A 20,915-nucleotide genomic window follows, 5' to 3' on the forward strand; every position below is an offset into this window, starting at 1 on the left:
TGGGTCTAAGTGAATTTAATCGCATGCCGTTCGGACTCTGCAATGCATCCGGTACCTTCCAGCGGCTGATGGAATGCTGCCTCGGACACAAGAACTTCGAGACCGTCCTCCTGTACCTAGATGATGTGATCGTCTACTCAAAGACTTACGAACAACACTTAAAAGACTTGGCAGAAGTGTTCGAAGCCTTATCCAGGTATGGCATGAAAATCAAGCCATCCAAATGTCACCTTCTCAAGCCAAAGGTACAGTACCTGGGACACATCGTGAGTTCGGAGGGAGTAGCACCGGATCCCGAGAAAATAACCGCCATAAGGGATTGGCCGAGACCTACCAGCGCAAAAGAAGTGAGGCAATTCCTGGGATTGGTGGGTTACTATCGCAGATTTATAAAAGGATTTACCAAGTTGGCAGCACCCTTGCAAGACGCCTTGGTAGGGCAGACGAAGAAACCTTCAAACCGAAACCCTCCTTTCCAGTGGAACAACGAAAGGGAAGACTCCTTTGAACAACTAAAGAAGGCACTAACCGGAGAAGAGGTTCTGGCATACCCAGATTACCATCAACCTTTCATCCTCTACACCGATGCCAGTAATGTGGGACTAGGAGCGGTGCTGTCACAAAAGCAAGAAGGTCGGGAGAAAGTCATCGCCTTTGCAAGTAGAAAGCTCCGGCCTACTGAAAGAAATCCAGAAAATTATAGCTCCTTCAAATTGGAACTACTGGCAGTAGTTTGGGCTGTGACGGAACGTTTCAAACACTATCTGGCCGCTGCAGAATTTATTGTCTATACTGACAACAATCCGTTGACCCACCTGGACACAGCCAAATTAGGTGCATTAGAACAGCGATGGATAGCCCGGTTATCTAATTACAACTTCAAGATCAAGTATCGAGCAGGTCGCAAGAATGGAAATGCCGATGCCCTATCCCGGATGCCACACTTGAGAGATGTAGAAGAAGAAACGGGGGAGCTTGAAGAAATTGAACTACCAGCCTTCCATCATCCCAAGGCAAAACATCATCAGTCAAGTACCTATCAGAAACAACAAGAGGTGAATTTTAATCCGTTAGCACACCATAGATGGGCTGACACCCAAGACAGCAATCCGGCTGTGAAGTTGGTGAAGGAACTGTTAACTGAGCAAAGTGCATATCCCGATGAGAATGCCCCAGAAGAGACGCATCAACTCTGGAAAGAGAGAGGCAAAATGTTCCTGTATCAAGGGAAGCTCTGTAGAAGGTACACCAATCCGAAAACACATGAATTGGTTTGGCAGATTATCGTGCCTAAACAAGATGTCAAGATGGTCCTCGAAGCTTACCATAATGGTGCTGGTCACTTTGGTTGGAAAAAGTTAGAAGTACTTCTAAGAGAAAGATTTTATTGGGTCGGGATGAGAAAATCAATCGAACAGTGGTGCAGAAATTGTGGCCCGTGCAACCTCAGAAGAAACGATCAAAAGAACCAAAGAGCACCACTGCAGCCCATAATCACCAAACAACCACTTGAACTTGTAGCCATAGACCACGTGAAGTTAATACCAAGCCGGTCCGGCTATGTCTATGCCTTGACCATCGTGGACCATTATTCACGCTTCTTGGTAGTAGTACCCGTAAAAGATCTGACAGCAAAAACAGCAGCCAAAGCGTTCCAAACGTACTTTTGTAGACCCCATGGATATCCGGAACAGGTTCTCACCGACCAAGGTACAGCCTTTGAATCAGAAATCTTCAGAGAATTCTGTAATATGTATGGTTGCAAAAAGATCCGGACGACGGCCTATCATCCACAAACAAACGGCTTATGCGAGAAGATGAACCATATTATAATAGACCTACTAAAGACTTTACCTGAGACAGAAAGGAATCAATGGCCAGAGAAATTGCCTGACTTGGTAGATCTATATAATCATGTCCCGGTAAGCTCCACCAACTGCACCCCAGCTTACCTTATGCGTGCAAGACCCGGCCAATTACCAATCGATCTAGAAATGGGAATTCTGAAACCAGACGCAGAAGTTCAAGACTCCAATTGGGATATCATACGGCAAAAGCAGTATTGCCAAGTGCAAGAGAGTGTGGAAAGAAGCCTTCAGCAAACTAGAGAAAGACAAGAGCGAACTTTCAACCAGAATGCTCTAGCGACCCCATTAAGACCGGGTGACCAAGTGCTCAAGAGAAATCGTCGAACCAATAAACTAGACAATCAGTGGGAAGCCGTACCCTACACAGTTTTACCAACAAGAATGGATAATCCTAAAATGTGTCTCATTAGCAAAAACGGGGGCTTATCATCTGTACTAGTGTCAAGAGACAATCTTAAATTATGTCCGGAAGCATTGAAAGAGACAGAAGTTGTCCAGCCAGAACCAGAAGTTATTCAACCCATGCAGGTCCAACCAGTAAAGGAAAAAGAAGAGGAAATGTATCACACCTGTATAGGAGACTTTCCCAAAACCCTACTAACATACCATGGTGCAGTAGTGGTTCCCATGGTGGCCTTTTACCCAACACCGAACCCAATACCAGAAGTCCCAAGACAGGAAGAGGCTGACCCCGTACTACAGGAGATTCCAGGCCAGGAAGAACAGATTCCTGATCAGAGTGATCCCATTCACGGTGGACTTGCCAACTCCATAGTCGTGGAATTATCTTCAGCAGAGCGGGCAGATACTACATCCGCAGTAGACAGTAGTACACCACATGAAGAGATACCGCTATTACGTAGATCACAGCGTAGTACCCAGGGCCAATTACCGGCCAGGTATGCAGATTACCAACTATAAAGCTCATAATGTGAATTGTATATATGTTATGCCATATATAGTTAAACAGAAAATGTAGTATAGTCATTGTTATCAGTCTGCAACGTTTAAGCCCAGTACCTACAGAGACTTGTCTGTATGAACTTCTTGCATATTCTTGAACTTGTTATCAACCCGGAGGCACTAAATCAAAGCTCCGGAAAGACTGCTTTTTGAACTTTGCTTTTTGCTCTTTTTGAACTTTCTTTAGACTTTCTATTGAGTACCTTCAAGGGTAGAACTGTATTAATGGACGCTATTTGAAGTGACTTTTTACAGAACTCTATTTTTGTTTCCTTGAGTGGTTTTTGTAACTTTTCATTTTTAAGACTCTGTACATATTAATTGTTATTTCAAAATGTTATCGTCCCACAGTCCCGGAGTACTGTTCTTAACTAAGGGGGAATGTGGCACCCCTAGGGGTATTTGCCACAAAAATAGTTACTGACACTAAACACAAATATTAAGATAGCAAAACTGCACTACCACCTCCGGCCAGAAGGGGGAGCTCCAAAGACTCCCCTTAATCCATTCTGGTCTGAGAGAAGAAATGGCAGTTGGGCTAAGGAGCTGATAGTGAGAGGTCATACAGCTGAATTTCTAACAGCCCTATGACGGTTTCCAGGCCCAAATCACCGGCCTGAGGAGAAGAGGGACAGAGAAAAGGGACATTGTGAGAACCGGGTAGCATTAATCACTACCCAGAACAGGCGCAAAGACGGATACCGGATCCGTGGCTGTATTCATTATATATAATACAGCAACCGGAAAAACGTGAGGTGATATCAGCTTCACTAGGGCCGGACGCAGCAACAGACACAGAGTTCAGCGGTACTCCCGGAGGGGGTAAGCCGATAAAAGGACTCGGGTTGCCCGTCGAACCAGGACCCGGAGGTGACAGATTGGGCCGGCAGCCAGTTCACATACAGCAGCAGGGCCACACAGAAATTGCGCACAATAAGAGGCGAAGACCCCGGCAGGGTCAAAGTAACTCAGAGTTCCCATACAGACTCCGGTGACAGGACTGGTTGTAAATCCTTTTATGTTAAAGTAAACTGGTTAAACGTTTCAGTGCCTCAGTCTTTCATTTGGACAATAGCCATCTATCCAGGATCGGGATCGTCACCGCTGGGAGAACCTGCTGCTGATCAAGTAAGTGCCTGTCCCCTCACGATACCCCTTACACTGTGCATTGCCTGAGGCCACAGCACCGGGTCAAGCCACCTGTGACATCCCCCTCAAGAGACAGACCCCATTGGTCCAGTGCTGGGTATCCCGGTCTCTTGGGCGTCACAATGAGATGTGTCTGCTGCTAGAACTCTGTGTGGCATTGACCTGGTCTCTAATCTGAGCTGCTGTTAACCTGCGATTTCTGAGGCTGGTGACTCGGCTAAACTTATCCTCAGAAGCAGAGGTGACTCTTTGTTTTCCTTTCCTGGGGCGGTCCTCATGTGAGCCAGTTTCTTTGTAGCGCTTGATGGTTTTTGCAACTGCACTTGGGGTCACTTTCAAAGTTTTCCCAATTTTTCGGACTGACTGACCTTCATTTCTTAAAGTAATGATAGCCACTCGTTTTTCTTTACTTAGCTGCTTTTTTCTTGCCATAATACAAATTCTTACAGTCTATTCAGTAGAACTATCAGCTGTGTATGCACCAGACTTCTGCTCAACACAACTGATGGTCCCAACCCCATTTATAAGGCAAGAAATCCCACTTATTAAACCTGACAGGGCACACGTGTAAAGTGAAAACCATTTCCGGTGACTACCTCTTGAAGCTCATCAAGAGAATGCCAAGAGTGCGCAAAGCAGTCATCAAAGCAAAAGGTGGCTACTTTGAAGAACCTAGAATATAAGACATATTTTCGTTTGTTTCACAGTTTTTTGTTAAGTATATAATTCCACATATGTTAATTAATAGTTTTGACGCCTTGAATGTACAATTTTCATAGTCATGAAAATACAGAAAAATCTTTATTATATTTACATGTACTGTATATATACAGTATGAGCTCCCCCTTAGCCTCTCTAAATACAGCATGAGACCCTATATACAGTATGAGCCCTTAAGAGCCCCCCTTGACCCCTTATATACAGTATGAATCCCTGACATACCCTACATAGAGTATGAGCCCCCACATAGCCCCATATATACAGTATGAGCCCTCATATAGCACTCTATATACAGTATGAGCCCCCACAATGCCCCCTATATACAGTATGAGCCCTCACAAAGCCTCTTTTATACAGAATTAACCCTCATGTAGCCCCCAATATACAGGCACACATCCCATACACATAGAAAAAAATACCTACCTCACTTCCATTCTCCTGGCGCTCTGCTCCGGTCTCCGGCACACTGATTCTCTGCACAGCGGATGTGATGAAGTTCCTTCATCACGTCTGCTGTCTCAATCGCAAATGCGGATTGGTGGGAAAAGAATACAGCGGCTCCACCCTCCATCAGTGTATTCACCGCTATCTGCAGATGCAGATATCGGTGATATCTAGACATGGGTGGTGGATAAGGTGTACACTGTGGGACACAGTTTTCTGTTTCTTAGGCTGTCTCGGTCCGTGGGCCAGACTGGAACAGAGGGCCGAATGTGGCCCGCAAGCCACACTTTGTCCAGGCCTGCTCTATATCACATGCAGCAAAACTGTAACCCATTTTTATGCTACTTTGGTTTGAATTAAGGGGTCTTTTCAGACGAGCTATCGGTCCGTGTGCTGCCTGAGTGTGCCCCAGACTGCACTTGGAGACCCATAATATCCAATGTGCCAGTGCACATGGGCAATTGTTTATACGCATTGATAGTCTGCGTGAAAAAAATAGCAGCATGCACTACCTTGGTCTGTTGTTGAGCAGAATAATGCCTGCAATGTAAGGACAGCTGCCTGTGGCTTCAGATAAGGTCCTCACAGTTCTTCTCTCTGTCCCCCATATAGGATAGGACAATACCTGTATGACAGGTAACTCGAGCCTTTTTACAGGGACTCTATCACACCCGGGCTCTATGTGTTACTGTGTCTTAGGTGTGTGTGGCAGACAGGTAACTTGCAGGTCAGCTGTCCTGCCGGTCTCTGATGTAAGTCTTAGAGTCCCTCACAACCTCAGTGGTCCTGCTACCGGTTATCTGCACCTCAGAAGGAGGCAGCTTGTTCTTAGCTGGTCTCCCCTGATGTTACTCTCCTGTGCTTCGCTCTCCTGCACGCTCACTGAACAATGTTCGGCTTTCTGTATCTCTCTTTCCAGGAGCTGTAGTACTTCAGACTACATGTCCCCTTCAGACCTTCTGACACTCCAAGTCAGTCTGCTCTCTTCTGTTTCTCTGACAATCTGACCTCTCTTTCCCTCCAAACCACAATATATATATATATATATATATAGGGGAGTCACCTAGGAATAGGATCAAAATCTCCCCCTTGTGGCCTGGAGTGTCAACATGTTGTGTGTATTGTGGTGACCTGATAAAAGATATCCTTCATCGCTTCCAAACGTAACATCACTCTCCCCGTGAGGAAAGCAATGCTACTGTAACGACCAGGACCCTGGGGCGCCACATGTACAATAATGGCACGTAAAAATTCAGGAGCAAGTTGCATTTTTTTTTTATCGGTCGATGGCATGCATGCTGGCAGCAGGATTAAGAAAAAAATACTTACTGATTTCAAGACATAGGAAGTGCTGGTATTCAAGCAGGTGACACCCTCTTCGTTACAGCAACCCCCACATCTGTACACCGAGACACAGGGTGGTTTGAAGAATGTGCTGGTGGCGGTGCCAAGGTCCTTTCCAACATCGACACAGGTTTCTCTGGGTGTGCACTGTGTCCTCTGCCACTCCTCATCAATGACTGCAAACAGAAAAACAACCTCAGAAACGAGAAGGTAAATGGTGGCAAAGCTTATGTCCAGGGGCAATTATACCAATGGGGCCCAAGAGGTAAAGGGGATATCTTCTACCTCCAACACAAGTACATTATAATAAGCTATTGTACTGCAAAAGACCAATATTTTGGTCGTACACATGCTTCTTCTTTTTGTGTCTGCCCTGGCATATGTTGATCCACAGCAAGATGTTTTCTAGGATTTGCAAGACTTGATCAAAATGTCATACAGTGTTTGGCAACAAGAATGTTGCACCCAGTCAACATTAAAGGGAATATATAATCAGGTAATAAGATATCATTTGAATTGGGGTTTTATTATTTTTGGAGTTGTCCAATTTTCTTAAAAAATGTAGGCAAGGTTGCTTTTTAAAAATAACAAAATAATTAATACTTACAAAAGTCCTTTAGCTTCAATGCCGCCTATCCCTCCTTTCAGACAATCTTTGTTGATAGGACAGAGGCCGTAATGTCCTGTGTATAGCATGTGAGCTTTGTAGCCAATAACTGGACTCATCAGTCATGCCAAGGTAAACAGCAAAGCCTAGCTTAGCTGCAGCGGTCAAATGGTCGCAGCATAAGTCATTCGTTTTTGCTATTCAAATTTTTTTTCTTAAAGTTTTACTTATTAACAGATGATAATCAAAATAGACACTGTATCACTGGGGAGGGGATAAGATAGACTCTTTGTTAAGTCTATGAGCCTGTTCTCTGGCATTTTTCGATATTAATTCTGTATGTCACAAAGCTATACCTTCTATCAGTCATTTTAGTACGATTTTAGGAAAACCTGCTGAGAGCATTCGGGAATCCTTCCAAGAACCATAAACTGTATGTGAAAACTATACCAGTATGTGTTCCATAACAGAGCTACAAGCTCCAGTGTTGGACATGTTTTGGTTAGATTAAGCTAGGACTGAAGCCAATACTCCTCACCTCAGGCTCCAGAGACTACATTGGCCTAGGACTTCATGGACCACTCATTTGACCAGAATCAAATCAAAACTACCGGAGAATGCCACCCTCAACCAATGTGGACCTCATCCCAAAACTGAGAGGGTAGTGTGCACAAACATTCAGCCTGGAACTGGCCTCTTTACCTGTCATCTGAGCAACATGGCTCCTCTTGGCTTCTAAGTGTATGTTTTGACTTACCAGGCTTAAATGACTGATCAAAACTCAGATTCATGCAGCCATTATTTGGACTGCATTAATCAGCTGTCAGGTTCTCTTTAATATAGCCTTCACCGCCTTGCCAAACTCCCATGCTTTTGGTGGAATAGGGACTTTTCATTCCTATTCCCAGTCCTACCAAGGAAAGACCCCACCTGGAAGTGGCTCTAAATGCAGAGGCACTGCTCAGTTTTGGGAGTTTACTCAACCCTAAATGTGTACGTGAAAAATCAAGACAGTCTTAGCAAATTTGAGATTGTTGGTAACTATGCCATCCAGCCTCTAATTCAGTGTTTCCCAACTCCGGTCCTCAAGAGCCACCAACAGGTCATGTTTTCAGGATTTCCTTAGTATTGCACAGGTGATAATTGCATCACCTGGACAGGCAAGCATTCAATCACCTGTGCAATACTAAAGAAATCCTGAAAACATGACCTGTTGGTGGTTCTTGAGTATCGGAGTTGGGGAACACTGCTCTAATTAAATACTTAGGTCAATGGTCCATCCTTTCTCCTGGTAAGTACATTTATAGAAGTAGGAAAAGCTGAACATGCGGTTCTGTAATCCTGGAGGCACATTTTAAGCACATTATTATCATAAGTGTATTCCACTTCCATCAGTCTCTGATACACTACAAGAGTGATAAGTAAATTAATACACGTATTGGCTTTTTTTGGTTCATTAACCTTAAATTAGAAACACTAGGGAAATTCAGATTTACAGGACGTTTTGGAAAATCAGTTGTACAGTAACTAAATTTAGGCCAAACATGATGTAAGACCTGGCAGATTTAGATACACTTATCCGTTCATTTGGAGTCACTACACAGAAATATAAGATCATGTTTTATGACCATATTTTCTCAATAAATATTTATTGAGATACTTATATGTAATAATTCAGAAAAGGAATCCAAAACATGGGACTAAAGCATTAATGTATATTTTTTGAAAATTTTCCATGTAATTTACTATAAAAAGTACATAAAGCAACATATGGGCAGAGTGCTGCTGAGTAATATTCTGTAAGGAATGCATTAATTTTATAGCATTCTGCCTATTCATCTGCATTCATTCATTTTGTTATTGGCATTGTATCATAATAATGTAGCAGAGGATGATCTGATGGGGTCCACAGTTATCGTTTGGGGTTTTTGCAAATAGTATTGAACCCATTAACCCCTTTACCCACAAGGGTGGCTTGCACGTTAATGACCGGGCCAATTTTTACAATTCTGACCACTGTCCCTTTATGAGGTTATAACTCTGGAACGCTTTAACGGATCCTGATGATTCTGACATTGTTTTCTCATGACATATTTTACTTCATGATAGTGGTAAAATTTCTTGTATATTACCTGCGTTTACTTGTGAAAAAAAAAACGAAATTTGGCGAAAATTTTGAATATTTCGCAATTTTCCAACTTTGAATTTTTATGCCCTTAAATCACAGAGATATGTCACACAAAATACTTAATAAGTAACATTTCCCACATGTTTACTTTACATCAGCACAATTTTGGAACCAAATTTTTTTGTTTTGTTAGGGAGTGATAAGGGCTAAAAGTTGAGCAGCAATTTCTAATTTTTACACCTTTTTTTCAGGGACCACATCACATTTGAAGTCACTTTGAGGGGTCTATATGATAGAAAATACCCAACTGTGACACCATTCTAAAAACTGCACATACCAAGATACTCAAAACCACATTCAAGAAGTTTATTAACCCTTCAGGTGTTTCATAGGAATTTTTGGAATGTTTAAAAAAAATGAACATTTCACTTTTTTTCACAAAAAATTTACTTCAGCTCCAATTTGTTTTATTTTACCAAGGGTAACAGGAGAAATTGGACCCGAAAAATTGTTGTCCAATTTGTCCTAAGTATGCTGATACCCTGTATGTGGGGGTAAACCACTGTTTGGGCGTATGGCAGAGCTCGGAAGGGAAGGAGCGCCATTTGACTTTTCAATGTAAAATTGACTGGAATGGAGATGGGACGCCATGTCGCGTTTGGAGAGCCCCCGATGTGTCTAAATATTGAAACCCCCCACAAGTGGCACCATTTTGGAAAGTAGACCCCCTAAGGAACTTATCTAGATGGGTGGTGAGCACTTTGACCCACCAAGTGCTTCACAGAAGTTTATAATGTAGAGCCGTAAAAATAAAAAAATATATTTTTTCACAAAAATGATCTTTTTGCCCCCATTTTTTTATTTTCCCAAGGGTAACAGAAGAAACTGGACCCCAAAAGTTGTTGTGCAATTTATCCTGAGTACGCTGATACCTCATATGTGGGGGTAAACCACTGTTTGGGCGCATGGCAGAGCTCGGAAGGGAAGGAGCGCCATTTGACTTTTCAATGCAAAATTGACTGGAATTGAGATGGGACGCCATGTCGCGTTTGGAGAGCCCCTGATGTGCCTAAACATTGATACCCCCACAAGTGACACCATTTTGGAAAGAAGACCCCATAAGTAACTTATCTAGATGTGTTGTGAAAACTTTAAACCTCCAAGTGTTTCACTATAGTTCATAACGCGGAACCGTGAAAATAAAAATTCTTTATTTTCCACAAAAATTATTTTTTAGCCCCCAGTTTTGTATTTTCTCAAGGTTAACAGGAGAAATTGGACCCCAAAAGTTGTTGTCCAATTTGTTCTGAGTATGCTGATACCCCATATGTGGGGGGGAACCACTGTTTGGATGCATGGCAGAGCTCAGAATGAAAGGCGCGCCGTTTGGAATGCAGACTTAGATGGATTGGTCTGCAGGCGTCACGTTGCATTTGCAGAGCCCCTGATGTTTCTAAACAGTAGTAAAAAACCCCCACAGGTGCCCCCATATTGGATACTAGACCCCCCAAGGAACTTATCTAGATGTGTTGTGAGAACTTTGCACCCCCAAGTAACATAGTAACATAGTAACATAGTAAGGCCGAAAAAAGATATTTGTCCATCCAGTTCAGCCTATATTCCATCATAATAAATCCCCAGATCTACGTCCTTCTACAGAACCTAATAATTGTATGATACAATATTGTTCTGCTCCAGGAAGACATCCAGGCCTCTCTTGAACCCCTCGACTGAGTTCGCCATCACCACCTCACCAGTGTTTCACTACAGTTTATAATGCAGAGCCATGAAAATAAACATTCTTTTTTTTCCACAAAAATTATTTTTTAGCCCCCAGTTTCGTATTTTTCCAAGGGTAACAGGAGAAATTGGACCCCAAAAGTTATTGTCCAATTTGTCCTGAGTACGCTAATACCCCATATGTGGGGGGAACCCCTATTTGGGCGCACGGGAAAGCTCGGAAGGGAAGGAGCACTGTTTTACTTTTTCAACGCAGAATTGGCTGGAATTGAGATTGAACATCATGTCACGTTTGGAGAGCCCCTGATGTGCCTAAACAGTGGAAACCCCCCTAACTGAAACCTTAACCCAAACACACCCCTAACCCTAATTCCAACCATAACCCTAACCACACCCCTAACCCTAATCCCAACCCTAATCCCAACCATAAATGTAATCCAAACCCTAACTTTAGCCCCAACCCTAACCCTAACTTTAGCCTCAACCCTAACCCTAACTGGAAAATGGAAATAAATACATTTTTAAAATTTTATTATTTTTCCATAACTAATGGGGTGATGAAGGGGGGTTTGATTTACTTTTATAGCAGTTTTTTTGGCGGATTTTTATGATTGGCAGCTGTCACACACTAAAAGACGCTTTTTATTGCAAAAAAATAGTTTTTGCGTCTCCACATTTTGAGAGCTATAATTTTTCCATATTTTAGTTCACTGAGTCATGTGAGGTCTTGTTTTTTGCGGGACGAGTTGACGTTTTTATTGGTACCATTTTGGGGCATATGACATTTTTTAATCGCTATTTATTCCGATTTTTGTGAGGTAGAATTAACAAAAACCAGCTATTCATGAATTTCTTTTGGGGGGCGCTTATACCGTTCCACGCGTGGAAAAATTGATAAAGCAGTTTTATTTTTCGGGTCAGTACGATAACAGCGATACCTCATTTATATCATTTTTTTATGTTTTGGCGCTTTTATATGATAAAAACTATTTTATATATAAAATAATTATTTTTGCATCGCTTTAATCTGAGGACTATAACTTTTTTATTTTTGTGCTGATGATGCTGTATGGCGGCTCGTTTTTTGTGGGACAAGATGACGTTTTCAGTGGTACCATGTTTATTTATATCTGTCTTTTTGATCGCGTGTTATTCCACTTTTCGTTTGGCGGTGTCATAATAAAGCGTCGTTTTTTGCCTCATTTTTTTACGGTGATCACTGAAGGGTTTAACTAGGGGGACAGTTTTAGAGGTCGGGTTGTTACGGATGCGACGATACTAAATATGTGTACTTTTATTGTTTTTTTAATTTAGATAAAGAAATGTATTTATTGGAACAATATATTTTTTTTCTTAATTCAGGAATTTTTTAATTTTTTTTTACACGTGTAAATATTTGTTTTTTTACTTTTTTACTTTGTCACGGGGGGGACATGACTATATAGGGTCAGATCGCTGATCTGACACTGCTGTGCACTGTGTTAGATCAGCGATCTGACAGGCACAGCAGGGAGGAGGAGGAGCCGGCACAGCAGGAACAGCAGGAGGAGGTAACAGACCCTCGGAGCAACGTGATCACATCGCGTTGCTCCGAGGGTCTCGGAATCACGCAGGGAGCCCCCTCCCTGCGCGATGCTTCCTTATGCCGCTGGAACACTGCGATCATGTTTGATCGCAGTGTTCCGGGGGTTAATGTGCCAGGAGTGGTCCGTGACCACCCGGCCCCAATCGGCCGCGTTCCCCCCATGAACGCGGCTGATCGATGATGATGTACTATGCCGTCATTGAACATACGGGCCCATACCACCTCAACCAGATATTAGGTCCGATGGCAGAAAAGGGTTAAGGATCAGGTTGTGTTTTGCTTTCCATTTGAGGGCTTGGTTTTATTTTAGGGACGTGTTACAGTGTTGAATGACATCATTCATTTTACCATATAATGTACTGAAACATTGGAAAAAATTTCAAAGCGATGAAATGGTGGAAAATATACAGTTCCACTATTGTTTTGGGGTTTTTGTTTTTATGGTGCTTATTGTGCTGTAAAAATTACCTGGCGATTTTGGTTTTCCAGGTCAGTACAATTACGGCGACACCAAACTTATAAGACTTGTTATAATCTTTTAGTGGTTAAAACAAATTCAGAACTTAATATAAAAAAAAAAAATTGGTTTATTGCCGTAACTTTTTCTAATTTTACATGGATGGAGCTGCGTGAGAACTTGTATTTTTTGTGCACTGAGCTGAAGGGTTAAATGATAATATTTTGGTGCACATATACTGTTTTGATAACTTTTTATTGTATTTTTACAGGGAAAGTGCAGCAACAGAAAAAATACAATTCTGGTGTTTCAATTTTTCGGTTCTTTAGGCGTTCACTGTATTGGATAAAAATATGTATCTTTTTAGTTTTGGCAATCACACACACAGTGATACCAAGGATTGAAAGAAGCATATTGTAAAATTAGCAGGATTGCAGTGAACTATAGGCCATATTCAGACATTATTTGTGAGGCAAAACAAGGAGAGGAACAATCAGAGGAAAAGTATAATAGAAACATATGCACCACTTCTGTATATATCACCGACTCCTGGTTTGGGCTTATAAACGTTACGTGTGAACGTGGCCTAATATCAATGAACTCCTACAAAGCCTGGTAACATAAGAATAATACAATGGCAGGCACAAGCACCATCAGTAGGCCCACAGCTACCATGGCAACCTACAGACATGCTGCAATTGCATCCATCAGGTAGGGTGTTGTGAATTCTGTTGTCGGGCTCCCTCCTGTGGTCATGAATGGTACTTCGGCTGGTTCTGTCCATGGACTTCCTCTGGTGGGTGTTTCTGAGTTTCACAGGTGACGAGGTTAATTCGTTAGCTGCTGCTCTATTTAACTCCACTTAGATCTTTGCTCCATGCCACCTGTCAATGTTCCAGTATTGGTCTAGTTCACTCCTGGATCGTTCTTGTGACCTGTCTTCCCATCAGAAGCTAAGTTCCAGGTAGTATTTCTTTGGATTGCTATTTTTCTGTCCAGCTTGCTATTTAATTTTTTGTCTTGCTTGCTGGAAGCTCTGGGACGCAGAGGGAGCACCTCCGCACCGTGAGTTGGTGCGGAGGGTCTTTTTGCGCCCTCTGCGTGGTCTTTTTGTAGGTTTTTGTGCTGACCGCAAAGTAACCTTTCCTATCTTCGGTCTGTTCAGTAAGTCGGGCCTCACTTTGCTAAATCTATTTCATCTCTGTGTTTGTATTTTCATCTTACTCACAGTCATTATATGTGGGGGCTGCCTTTTCCTTTGGGGAATTTCTCTGAGGCAAGGTAGGCTTTATTTTTCTATCTTCAGGGATAGCTAGTTTCTTAGGCTGTGCGGAGTTGCATAGGGAGCGTTAGGCGCAATCCACGGCTATTTCTAGTGTGTTTGATAGGTTTGGGGATTGCGGTCAGCAGAGTTCCCACGTCCCAGAGCTCGTCCTTATTATCAGTAACTATCAGGTCATTCCGTGTGCTCTTAACCACCAGGTCCATTATTGTCCTGACCACCAGGTCATAACAGTAGGGGTCCGATTGCTTCTGTAGTCCAACCATTTTGGAGGCCATTTAAATGCTGGTGTCATGCTTCACCGCAGCATTTAAGAAGTTAAATTAGTGCGATCAGAGCTATCTAACTACAATCACATCAGTTATTCTCTGGTACCAGCTATGTAATATAGTAGGCCCTCGTGCTATACGGAGTGGGTTAAACTCCTGAGCCCTCTAAATATTTGTGATAGCGCCCGGCAGCCATACATACTGCAAGTTAAACACAGAGACAGATAGCTGATAACTTGCTGATTAGTGGGGGTCCTACTGCTGAGTTTCGCACCGATCGGCAGAACATGGAATTAGTATCCCCGACATAGAACGTTTATTCTGGACATGGAATGGAGACCCCAAATGACGCTGCATTCATTCTCAATGGGGCTGAAGGAAAAAGCCAAGTGCTCGGTAACCTCATAAGGAATGCTTTGAGCAGCGCCCGAGCATGTGCACTGTCATGCTATTCTAGCATGGAAAGAAGTTCCACCTTCTGTTGATCAGTGCAGGTGACAGCAGTCAGACCAACACCAATTAATAAGTTAATACCTGTCCCACGAATAAGTAATAATAAACTCTTCAAAGTTGCTGGTCTTGCCCCAATGCAAAATCCGTAGAAGGGCCCTCACCTAACAAGTGTCATTCATAAAACTGCAGTCATTTGTTGGCTCCCCTAGACACCAGGCTTAAATGAGACTGTTACCTCTGCACTCCATATAGTTACTCCTCTGCAAAATCAACCGTGTACAAACATGGTGCTGGATTCTTAATTTATTTTGAACGGTGGAAATGGGTCTAATATCTACATACACCTTGTCGCTGACAGTCTTATCTTTTCACACAGTCCATGTCAAGTCATAGCCAATCTTTCCTTCACCAACTGCCCTAGCCCTAAAGGTAGATCGCCCAACCAAGGCAATATGGCTAGTTGGCCTCACCCCTGGTGCCCTCCATCCTGGGCACATGCTCCTACACACCTTCATACTGAATCACATCTGGGCATTTACACGGAAATAGGGATGTAGATTTAGAAACATGTTTGTGCCTTTTTCTTTAATGTAAAACATTAGGGTTTGGACCAAACTTTGTATTTCAGAAGTTCATGTGCTAATTCTTTATAATCTGCAACTATATTTGAAAAAGTTGGCTCAAATTGTGCACAGGGTATGACTCATTTACTGGACCTGATTTTGTTTTTTTGCCTTCAATACATTCATCATCGGGACATGGTTGAGATGGAGTATTTAGCAATCTGAATATGGAGAGGCGATCTGTTTCAACAAGCTGAGGGGCTCCCTTCATCATGCCAACTGTATGCAATGCAAGCTAATTACTAGAGTCAACAGATCAATACGTCAGTCAGTGGTCTAAGAAAAGCTACTCCACTGCTGCCATGCTGTATGTAGGTACCAGTCAGGTCATACCTTGGGGATTATGTAATTGTGCTTTTCATTTTTTTCTAATGGATGTGCCATTTCTGCGGCAGCAGATGGCTGGTGTTATTAGTCTCAGCTAAGAGGGGGCCAATATCCATTGCCCCTTCCCGGCCTATTAATATTAGTCCACAGCTGTCTGCTTAGTTTTTGCTGGTTATTAAAGACAGGGTGGGTATCCCACATCTTTTTTGGGGGGTCCCCCCTTTTTAATAACCAGTAAAGGCTAAGCAGACAGCTGTGAGCCAAGGCATCAGGAAGATGGCCTCTGGGAAAGCAATGCACTCTGCTCTGCCTCACTGCCGACACCAGGCCCTCAGCATCGCAGCGCTGGGGCACCCATTTCTCTCACCAACTTTCCCCATTTCTGCCGCTGCTGGTTTTCTGAGGAAGGGACCATGCCTCCACAACCGCTGTCCTCCAGGTAAGATACCTTAAATTCGGTCTATAAGATGGACCCCTATCTTATAAAAAACTTTTTTTCCTATTTTCCTCCCCAAAATTTGGGTTTCGTTTTATCGTCCGGTGCGTCTTATAGTCCTAAAAATATGGTAAGTAAAAAAAGTAACAAAAACATTGCAAAACCTATGTACCCCCATACCATAAAATAAAGAAAAAACAATATAAGTGCAATAAATATGGATATTTATGTAACAACAAAAATAAACTAATAAAATGCACATATTTGGTATTTCTGCGTCGGCAATGACCCAATTTAAGAACTGGCACACTAGTTAACCCCTTCAGTGAACACCGTAAACAAAGTAAATGAAAAATGATGCAAAAAAAGTGCTTTTTCTTCATAGTTAGCCTCCACATGTTTCACATTACTATAGCAAGGAGAGTCCACTTAATGTATGGGGTGTGTGTCTCCAGAAGCACAAGCTGGGCGCAGTATACAGGCTCTACAATGTATGTGCACTACAACATACTGGGCACTATAATATACAGGCTCTACAATGTACGTGCACTACAACATACTGGGCACTATAATATACAGGCACTACAATGTACTGGGCACTACAATGTACGGACACTACAAGAGCAGATTTGTATTTTCACTCTGCAACATCCATTACTCCTTCTCTCCTGATTGTCGATGTATAGCCAAACAGTACTCTACAGCCACAAATGGGGTATTGCCACATTCACGAGAAATTGTGTTATGCAGTCATTTTTACCAATTTCCCCTATTGTAAATGTACAATCTGGGGCTAATATAACATTTTAGTGGCAAAGTGTGATTATTTTTTTCCTTGGCCAATGGTATAAATTTTGTGAAACACATATGTTTCAGTATGCTCACTGCACCACTAAATGATTGAAAATTTAAAACATTGGGCTAAAACAACATTTTAATGAAAAAATAATACATTTTCATTTTCACAGCCCAATTTTATACAATTCTATTAAATGCTTGTGGGTTTAAAGTTCTCACTATGCCCATAGTGGAATTCTTTGAGAGGTGTAGTTTCCGAAACTTAGAGGGGGGGGTGTTCTGTTTTTTTGGCAGGTCAGGGGCTCTGCCAATGTGACATGCTGTCCACAATCTATTCTAGCCAAAATTGTGTTCCGAAAGTCAAATGGTGCTCCTTCCTTTCTAACCACATGTGGGGTATCCCTGTATTCAAGAGAAATAGCACAACATATTATGTAGTCCATTTTCTCATGTCATCATTGCAAAAATTTAAGATTTGGGCCTTCACCAACATTGAAAAAAAATACAGTAATATTTCATTTTCACGGCCCAATATCATGAAATTTTGTGAAGCAACAATTTGGTCAAGATGCTCATCACACCTTTAGATAAATTAACTGAGGGCTATAGTTTCCAAAATAGGGGTGGTTTGGGAGGTTTCTGTTGTTTTGAAACATCAGCAGCTCTCAAAATGCGACATGGCGTCCACAATTTATTCCAGACAATTTTGCACTTCAAAAACCAAATACCGTTCCTTCACTGCCGAGCACTGCCGTGTGCCCAACAGAAGATATTCTGACTACACATGGGGTAAACCTGTACTCAGAAGAATTTGCATAACCAATTATATTGTACTTTTTCATGGCTTATGAATATAACATTCTGAGAAGCACCTGGAGGTTCAAGGTGCTCACCACACATCTAGATAAATTCATTGATGGGTGTAGTTTCCAAAATGGAGTCACTTTTGGAGTGTTTAGACACATCAGGATTCTGCAAATGCAACATGGCGTCTGCAATCTATTCCAGCCATTTTGCACTCTAAAAGTCAAATGGTACTCCTTTTCATCTCCGCCCTGTCGAGTAGTTTTCCACGATATATGAGGCACAACATACTGTATAGTCCATTTACCCTGTTACCCTTTGTGTTAAACATTAAAGTTATAATTTTTTCCCGTCACATTCCTTGAAATCCTGTGATGCACTTAAAGCGTTAATAGTCGTCTTGAATATAGTTTTGAGCCCTTTAAGGGGTGCAGTTTTTAAAAAGACGTCACTTTTGGGTATTTTCTGTCCCTCTCAAAGTCACTTCAAATGTGATTTAGTCCCTAAAAAATTGGTTTTGTAAATTTTGCTGGAAAAATGAAAAAACGACGATAAACTTTTAACCCTTTTAACGTAAAAAAAAGATGTTTCAAAATTATGCTGATATAAAGTAGACATATGAGAAATTGTATTTATTATCTATTTTGTGTGGTATAAGTATCTGATTTAGGCTATGGTCGCACTATCAGTATTTGGTCAGTACCGTATTTCACATCAGTATTTGGCTATGTGCACACGTTCAGGATCTTTTGCATTTTTTTCGCGTTTTTTCAGCTGTTTTCTGTGGATAAAATGCTAAAAAAAAAGCTTACATAAGCATCCCATCATTTTTAAGCACATGATGTGTTTTTTTTACGCTAAAAAAACGCATCGCGGTAAAAAACGCAGCATGTTCATTAATTTTGCGTATTTTTCACGTTTTTGCCACTATATTATTGCATTGGGGAAGCTCCGGAAAAAAACGCGAAAAAAACGTGAACGGATTTCTTGCAGAAAAAGTCCGGTTTTGTTCAGGAAAATTCTGCAGAGATTCCTGAACGTGTGCACATAGCCTTTGTAAGCCAAAACCAGGAGTGGGTGATAAATGCAGAAGTGGTGCATATGTTTCTGTTATACTTTTCCTCCCATTGTTCCACTCATGGTTTTAGCTTACAAATACTGAAGTGATATACTGACCAAATGCTATAAATAATAATAATAATATACTATAAAAAAAATATCAAAATTAGAAAATTGCTAAATTTTCACATTTTTGTAAAATTTTCGATATTTTCATATCATATCATATCAACCAAAATGTACCAATAACATGAAGTCTCAGGCCGGCGTCACACTTAGCATAGGGAAATACGGTCCGTTTTTTACAGGCGTAATATGCAGAAAAGTTCCTGAACAGTGATCCATACTCAAAGCGAGGATGCAATTTTTTTTCTCTAAAAATTATCCCTGTGTCATCCGTATGGCATCCGTACAGCGAGATTTTCTCGCCGGCTTGCAAAATGGACATAGAATGGATCCATGGGCTCAAATATTCATGAAAACATATATACAGTCTATATATCAGTGAGACACACACACACACACATATATATTTATATTTCATACAGCGCCAGATAGCTTAAAAGCCGGTAATTCAATTACCGGCTTTTGCTATCTCCTTATCAAACCCGACAGGATATGAGACATGGTTTACATACAGTAAACCATTTCATATCCCTTATTTTTTTTTACATATTTCTCACTACTAATGTTAGTAGTGTCTGTGTGCAAAATTTGGTGGCTCTAGGTGTTAAAATAAAGGGTTAAATCACGGAAAAAACTGGCGTGGGCTCCCGCACAATTTTCTGCGCCAGAGTGGGAAAGCCAGTGACTGAGGGCAGATATTAATAGCCTAGAGAGGGACCATGGTTATTGACCCCCCCAGCTAAAAACATCTGTCCCCAGCCACCCCTATTCTGGCACTGGTGGGATATGGGGTAGTAAAGGGTTAATGTCACCTTGCTAATGTAAGGTGACATTAAGCTTGGTAATAATGGAGAGATGTCAATAAGACACCTATCTATTATTAATCCAATAGTAGTAAAGGGTTAATAATACACACACACATTAAGAATTAAAGGGAACCTGTCACCTGAATTTGGTGCAATTGCCTTGCGCAGGCGTGTACTACGGAGGACGCAGCATGAACTTCAACCCAATATTGCGGCCAGCATACAGCCAGCGGGTAAGGAAAGGGTGAATCAAACACCCGAAAACCCCGCCCATATGACCACAAACCTGTCCCGCCAAATTCAGGTGACAGGTTCCCTTTAAGTATTTTAATGAAATAAATATACATGATGTTTTAAAATCTTTATTGTATGCTTACTCCACCTGCAGACCCTCGTTTTGTTAAAAAAAACAAACACAAAAAACAATATCCCATACCTTTCCGGTGATCAGTCATGTCCCACGCTGTAAATCCATCTGAAGGGACTAAATAAATTTACAACCAGGAGCATGCTAATGCAGCTGTTGCTCCTGGTTGTAAAAACTGGTGAATGAATGGAATGCAGGGGAATGTAGCTTCATTGATTTGCGGTACTGCACCCCCTGCTGGCATAAACTCATATGAACTCTAGCCTGGGAATTTTTCTGAATATTTTCTCATATTTTTCGGAAGAGCTGACTGGTTATTTTTAAAGGCATACCTCCCAACTTTTGAAGAGCAAAAATAGGGACAAATCATGTGGTGTGCGTAGAGCGCTGCAGCAAATTTTGGTCACACCCCAATCCACGCCCATTTACCATTTTTGCTCCCCTGGCAGGAGGAGATGTCAGAGACGCAATGGCAGTGAGGGACATTCAGCAGATGCCTGAGGCTGCAGGGCATAGACCCAAATCTGGGACTGTCTGCTGCATTGCAACCACCAAAACTG

The 20,915-nt window shown here is 41.8% G+C and overlaps 1 protein-coding gene across 1 annotated transcript in view; it reads right to left on the reverse strand.

Moving 5' to 3' along the window:
• Positions 1-20,915, reverse strand: part of VEGFD (vascular endothelial growth factor D) — a 109,937-nt gene that overhangs the window by 35,270 nt on the left and 53,752 nt on the right. Inside the window, exon 3 of the mRNA XM_069761048.1 lies at positions 6,474-6,664. Coding sequence (XP_069617149.1) covers positions 6,474-6,664 — 191 coding nt within the window. The remainder of the gene's footprint in view (positions 1-6,473; positions 6,665-20,915) is intronic.

This window comes from Ranitomeya imitator, chromosome 3, assembly GCF_032444005.1.
Source record: "Ranitomeya imitator isolate aRanImi1 chromosome 3, aRanImi1.pri, whole genome shotgun sequence".
In the NCBI taxonomy this organism is placed as follows: Eukaryota; Metazoa; Chordata; class Amphibia; order Anura; family Dendrobatidae; genus Ranitomeya; species Ranitomeya imitator.